Source organism: Pempheris klunzingeri, chromosome 9 (genome assembly GCF_042242105.1).
Source record: "Pempheris klunzingeri isolate RE-2024b chromosome 9, fPemKlu1.hap1, whole genome shotgun sequence".
NCBI classification, from domain to species: domain Eukaryota; kingdom Metazoa; phylum Chordata; class Actinopteri; order Acropomatiformes; family Pempheridae; genus Pempheris; species Pempheris klunzingeri.
Window position 1 is genome coordinate 16403095 of NC_092020.1, and position 6522 is coordinate 16409616.

Below are 6522 nucleotides of genomic sequence, written 5' to 3' on the forward strand. Positions count from 1 at the left end.
TCCACAAAGTAGTGCTGCTTATTGAGAACTTGAAAAAATTTCAGAATTAGTTGTATAATTATTCAGTGCACTTAACATGCTTTATACGAATGCTAATTCAAATAAATCTTTGTCACAACTATTTCTCACACTTGGTTTCAATTAACCAAATGTAGAGGCAAGTGACTCTGCGGTCACAAATATCTCCAAAAAAAAAGATCAATCATTTGTAAATGTACATGCTTTTTTTGTTTAGATGAAACCATAAATGAATTAAAATTATAAACTGCCCAGCTGAACCTTGTAACTAAAACGTATAATATATTAGCATATATATAATATATTATATAATATACATTTTTACCATTAATGACTTTGTTCCAAATTAACTACAACTAGTTGTGGCAGCAACTTGCGTTAAAGCTATTGGAGCAGTGGTGCAGTAAAAGTTACTGAAGACTTCTGTCTAAAGAGGGAAAGGCTGTGAATGTGAAAACAAAAAAACAAAGGACCATAAAACCAACCACACTGAAGTGAAGCTCACCACTTCAGTGTTCGGGGGTTGTGGTGAGATACAGCAGAAACCTGGTCCAGTATTCTCTGACCACTGGGCCACGACATTAGGAAGCAGCAGCCGGTTATGGTAACAGCATTCCTAAGTTTTACAAATGTGTCGACTAATTGCGGACTGTCTTGTTAAAGTTAACGATTCAACACCTTGTTAAACATGACAAATAGCCATGTTTCTGTAGAGGGGCAGTGGGCTTTGGACAAAGTGCGTTAGCAGAGGTAAGGTTTTTAGTAAGGTGACACAGTATTTAGAACAGTTTCACATTAGAAAAAAGGAAGCAGCAGCAAAGACAAATCAAAATCAATTTATTTTCTCTCTCCATAGGGATTAGGACGAACATTTACAAGAATTGTAACGGACAATACTGGGAGGAGGATAAAAATCTCCTTTGTACAAGAGAACAGATTTCAACCTGTACTTCTGTGGTTCACCAACTATTCCAGAGGCACTCTAATACAACGCAGCGATTTCATGACTAAGATACAGGAAAGTAAAACTAAACACTGGACAGAATGGCTGAAACAAAAGACCCATCTGCTCATTATGCCATGTACTGGAGAAGTCTGCGCTTCCTAACACATAGGGAGGACCAAACACAGCACAGGGAAGAGTACAAAACTATAAAAAATTAATGCAAAGTTAAGGGATGAAATGTAAATGAATGAGTGGAGGAGCAGAGTTCAAATCATTACCTTCCAACTGCACATTAGAGATGCAACCATCTCGCATTTTAACAGATGACGGGTCATTGAATGTCATCTTTATTGGCAAAAACCACATGTTAACATGCGCTGCTGTTGTCACTGGGTGAATCTTCAGCACTAGCGTCTGAAATCCTGACTTTCTACTGGGCTCAAGCGCAATAATCAGTCCTAACTCTGGCATCATGTACACTGTAACTATATGGCTTACAAGGTAAACAGGTCCATATAAACTAGAAAGGTACATAGACATCTTTCATTATTCAAAACTATGGTACAGCAATATATTGGCAAAAAAACTAAAGAGCTAAGTAACTTTATGTAAACAATGGCATACCACTGTACAGCTTATCCTAACATGGTATTTACAGGTCAAGTTCTTTTACTAGCTAGTTCCCATGTACAGAGGGTCAAATGTAAAGAAAAAACACAGGGTGAAGACGTACACTGTACGTTAGGCAATTTCAACCAATCCCATCTACTTGCAAAGAACTGGATTCAAAGAGAGGAAACCCAACAAACAGCATTTGATTCTACAGACTTGTTGAATTACCCAATGCCTTCCTCCTCCTGTTACACCAAGAGTTATTTTTAAAAAATCATACATAAGGCAAGGATAGTTAAGGAAGGTGGAGGCATCACATTCTTTGCAAGGGATGACTGATATAATAGATGGGATACAGGTTGATGGTTCTTTGGGGTAAATGCACTTTTCGAGAGTTTCACTTGTTTGTCACATGTAACAAAAACACATCCGAGTGCAACAAAGGGGACATGTCTAGTTCTGTTGAGGAAATGTGCAAAATCTGCTCTAAAGCAAAGTGACAGTGTTGCAAATTCTAATGTACAAGGTACTGGGAGATGTACGGGGTCGTCACGAGAGACACCAGTGTAGACCCTTATTCCAACATACTGTATATACAAGGCACTAAGGATAAGATTCAAGGGCCACACATCCAGTCTTTTACCAGCCTCCTCAGTCCGGTCGGAATATAGGATATTTGGGTAAGAATTCTATAAGAATCACCTACGGAGAGAAGAAGACACAACAAATTATTACCAAGGACCAAGGCTCTAACGTGTCTCTGCTGCCAAAATATCTGATCTTGCAATACAGTATCCACTGATAGTGACTACAGCATAATTTATATAACAATAACATTTTGGAGTTTAGCTGCTTTTCTTTTGTCACATACGATAGTAAATAAAATATTGTGTTTTGGACTGTTGATCAAACAAAAGGCATTTAAAACACATTACCTAGGGCTCTGGGGGATTATAATGGACATTTTTCATTGTTTTCTGATATTTTATATACTACATGATTGAGGGATTAATCGAGGAATGTAATCTGCTGATTATGGTAAACAATCAAAAAGTTATTAAAGTCATTCAATAATTTAGAGTTGTTTTGATGTGACAGCAAACTTACATATTCCATCATATTACTGCTTTCACATTTTCTCTTACTGAGTTTCCAGTGCAGCCCCAGCTGATGAGAGAAGAAAAGACACAGACACAATGAATGTTCATCTCCACAGACACAAAGACACACACACACACACACACACAAAGAAAAATCTGTCTGAAATCTCCCCTTCAGTGTCAGGGGAATTTGAGAGCAGGGCTGTCTGGTCTCGCCGGGGTCAAACTGTGGCCAGACACCCTGAAGAGCTTCCTTTATGCCTTTGCACAGCTACTAGCTGTAATTTGTTGCTGCGAGACAAAACAAAATTAACATGGCATTTTACTGCTGACCACACCGTCCTCTCAGACCCCAAGCACCAGATCTGACTCAAGCAGCTTTGAGGGACTTGTGCGATGGATTAGGGTTTGCCAAACAGATTAATGGTCATTATCCATCACGATGATACTCAACTGACACTGACACAGACAGTTAAGCACTTTCACACTGGTGCTAAAGTGCAATTTGTCATCTTTCTTACCTTGTGGTATAACCGGTTATTTTCCCACTCTAACAACTTATGGATAGACCGCCTTGTCTGTTGGAAAAGAAAACAAATGAGTGAACATTGATGCAAGCAGCGAAATACTCATTACTCAATTTAACACTTTAACAGGTAACAGTAAACAACTGCAATGTTAGGATTTATGGACTGAGCTCCCAATTTACCAGCTAGTAATTTCCACTTTGTTGTCATTAATTCTGAGTAGTAACACCACCTTTAAATGACACACCCTTGAGCTGGGCGGGAGAGGAGCTGTGCAGCGCAATGTGTCATTTCTACACACAGCCACTAATTGAACATGAGTTGTTATTACCCACTACACTGCGGCTGAATTGCTATAACAGCCCCTGAGCAATCAGCGCTGACGTAAGGGAGAGTTAAACTGTCCAACTCGTGTCACGGGACGTCTGTGACTTACTCGCTTGTTGAGGCAGATAACAGGCCATAGACTGCAGCCGACTGTACAGCAACAACACAGGCAGCCGCATAGAAGCCACTTCACATTCACAGGCAAGTTCTTCTTCAAACAAGCATTCACCCTGCTGATGCTGGTTTTGAATTCCTCTGGCGCTACCTAGAAAAAACAGAGAAAGGATGGATACGCAGTTGAGGACCTATGCAGTGGGGGAAATTGTCGGAAAATTGAAGCAACAACTAAATTGCTAAGAGCAAGGGGGAGAGAGACAATGCAAGTGTTTCTGCTGGTGGTGACATGGAAGACTTCTGATTGCTAAAAAAAAAAAAAAAAGGCCGGTGCACTAAGATCAAAGAGCTTTAGAAAACCAACAAGAAGTTATTTGCAGATGTTGTCCAGAGATGAGATGAGATCTCTAAATACTATGCCTCTGACTTGCTAACCGAGCTCTAGACTGTTCAAGGCAAGAAGGGACTCAAAGGAGAGATAAGCTCAGTGCCTGTGGCAGCGCCGGCCAAACAACTTGAATGGATACTCATTCCTCGCTGAGTCTGTACGCCATAAAACAGGGGTCGTAATCTTTTATGACAGGATGCAAAGGTCTCTTTGCAAACAGCCAAAGACCTCGGAATAAAGCCCAGCAGGGACTGATCTGCACCCTTCAATCATCATAATTGTGACCTCATCCATCACATGTCACCCTGGGTCACAATACTGAAGGTAGTTTTTATTGCCCCACACTTCCCTCGGCCCGCTCTTACCCCTACAGCCTTTTTGTGTTTCTGCGTCCGACCCAGGAAGCCTTCCTTTCTTGTCTACGGCAGAGTCTTCATTTCATTATTTTATCACCTGGAGCTGGACCCTCAAAAACACTGGGGTCCCCGCCAACTGAGGCCCATAGATGGCTTACTCATTTACAGAACTGGACAGCAGCACATTCAGCCTCTTTTCTATGCGCTGTGGTGAGTTAGTTGAAATGCATCTCCATCAGATCAACACCACTTGGAGAGGTTTGAATGGACCGGTTTGGGGAAGTTGGGGCTGTTAAAGGCCCAAAAGGACAATAGAATCACTGTGGCTTTAATTGCTTAATTCTTCCCACTTGGAATCAAACAGAAAGCAGCATGCAGGACTGAAATGCAAGAAAACTAAAAAGGAAACTGTACCTTTCCCGTGAGAACAGAGGGAAATTCTGTGTCAAATCTGTTGCTTAGTCCAAACCTGGAAAAAAACAAACAAATAAAGTGTGAGCATTGATATGGTAATAAAAATGCAGCTAAATCTGCTATTACTATGAACGTGATGAGAACAAAAATAGTCTAGAGCAGAAATATTTTGTTTGATTTAATGATGATGTGTTCACAAGCTATTTATTCAGCATATTGGGTTTATTTTTTTTACATATAGTTTAACTGACATTATGAGAAGGCAGACATTATATCACACAAACAGGACTTATTTCTACGGTAGTTCCTAATGTAAAGAGATTAAAGATGGAGGAGTGACATCAAATTACCATCAATGATACTTGAATTATCATCAATAAAGTCAAACATCCAAAAACTAAATTACAAACAAACTATAACTAGAATGATAAGCTTACACTTCCAAGCTTCCCAATAATCTATTTTGACATTAATATGAGTATTCTGTGATCACTCCCATTAAATACTTGGGTATGTTATCCTCTCATTCAAATAATTAATTAACCAGTTGAGAGATGTTGTGTTAAGTGTCACTGCAGCCTATCTTTATATACAGGTGTGTTCACACATCTTTACCTGAGTAGGAACATTTATGGTGAACTCATGAACAAGACTACAGTGTGCAGGGATATTTTCAGCTCTCATTGGGCTCATTACCAATGTTGGTCTGCTGTTAGCTGTTGGTGGAGCTGCTCAAACACGTGTCCCATCATGACAACAATGTTTTTAGTTTTTAGCCTTACTAGAAAGTTGCTCATGTTCACATGCCCTTCCTGGAAACCTCACCTGTAACAGGTGTGACTGCCTTTTCAGTTTAATATCCTGACTTTTTGTCCAGTTGTCATCATGAAAAGAGGACACAGCCACGATCCTCATGTAAACAATGATGAACCGTGCAGTAAAAAGTCTTTGACAGCGATTAAGGCGTTGACATTGGATTGATTTGGCAGCTAACTAAATGATGTTTATAACAACACAAGACCGTTTGGTGGTGGAGTGTTAGTCTGCTCGGTAATAACGTTACAATCACAGCCTCGTAGCTAACCTGCATCACTGTAAACGTCCCTGCCAACGATTACTGGTCACTAGTCTGACTCATTTAAGGTTATAGTGGAGACATAAAAGTGTTCAGGTTACTTTATGTCCCGGTAATGTTGGGTGTCGTTAGTGAGCAAACCGACTGTCCCCTCGACAAAACATACGGCTAGCTGTTAGTTGTGTTTTGCGTTAGCTAGCAGGCTAGCATGAGCTAAACAGGCTAAGGATGGAGACGCTAAACAACGAGGCGACAGCCGGACAGACAGCAGCGACAACGGCGGCTCTGCTTACACTGTGATGTGCCCGGCCCCTCGCATGACCACGGGCTCCGGACAGTATCTGGGCAAGTGCTCGTCGCTCACTACGTGCTCATCCTCCTCGTCTTCCAGCTCATAAATGGTATCAAAGTCCGCCATGTTGGGTAGTAAGACGCTCATGACGTCTGTGACGGGGCCGCGCACGGATGCGTGAACGGGAGCGCGGAGACGGAGTTTATTATAAGGGAGCGATTATCATCATCTGTGATCAAACATCCTTAAAACGCCCCTCAAAGGACAGATGTGGATCAGAGAAATGTGTTAGACTGTTATTACAGTGTTTGATGAGATAAATTCTGCATTTTACATTTTTATAATCAGTTCAA

At 40.8% G+C, this 6522-nt stretch overlaps 1 protein-coding gene across 1 annotated transcript; it reads right to left on the reverse strand.

Annotated features, from left to right (window-relative positions):
- Nucleotides 1–834: 834 nt before the first annotated feature.
- On the reverse strand, nucleotides 835–6316 carry chic1 (cysteine-rich hydrophobic domain 1). Its single transcript, XM_070836767.1, has 6 exons — nucleotides 6171–6316; nucleotides 4803–4857; nucleotides 3640–3795; nucleotides 3198–3254; nucleotides 2684–2743; nucleotides 835–2278 (listed from the first exon to the last, which is right to left on the reverse strand). The coding sequence occupies exons 1-6, from the start codon at nucleotides 6314–6316 to the stop codon at nucleotides 2228–2230; spliced, it is 525 nt and encodes a 174-aa protein (XP_070692868.1). The 3' UTR covers nucleotides 835–2227.
- Between the last annotated feature and the right edge of the window lie 206 nt (nucleotides 6317–6522).

What these genes read in the sequence shown, in the direction of transcription:
- chic1 (XM_070836767.1), bottom strand. Translation starts at nt 6,316, where the DNA reads ATGAGCGTCTTACTACCCAACATGGCGGACTTTGATACCATTTATGAG. An exon ending in GGGGCCGGGCACATCACAGT is followed by an intron (nt 4,858 to 6,170) that starts GTAAGCAGAGCC and finishes GTTTTTTTCCAG; the next exon opens with GTTTGGACTAAGCAACAGAT. An exon ending in CCTCTGTTCTCACGGGAAAG is followed by an intron (nt 3,796 to 4,802) that starts GTACAGTTTCCT and finishes TGTTTTTTCTAG; the next exon opens with GTAGCGCCAGAGGAATTCAA.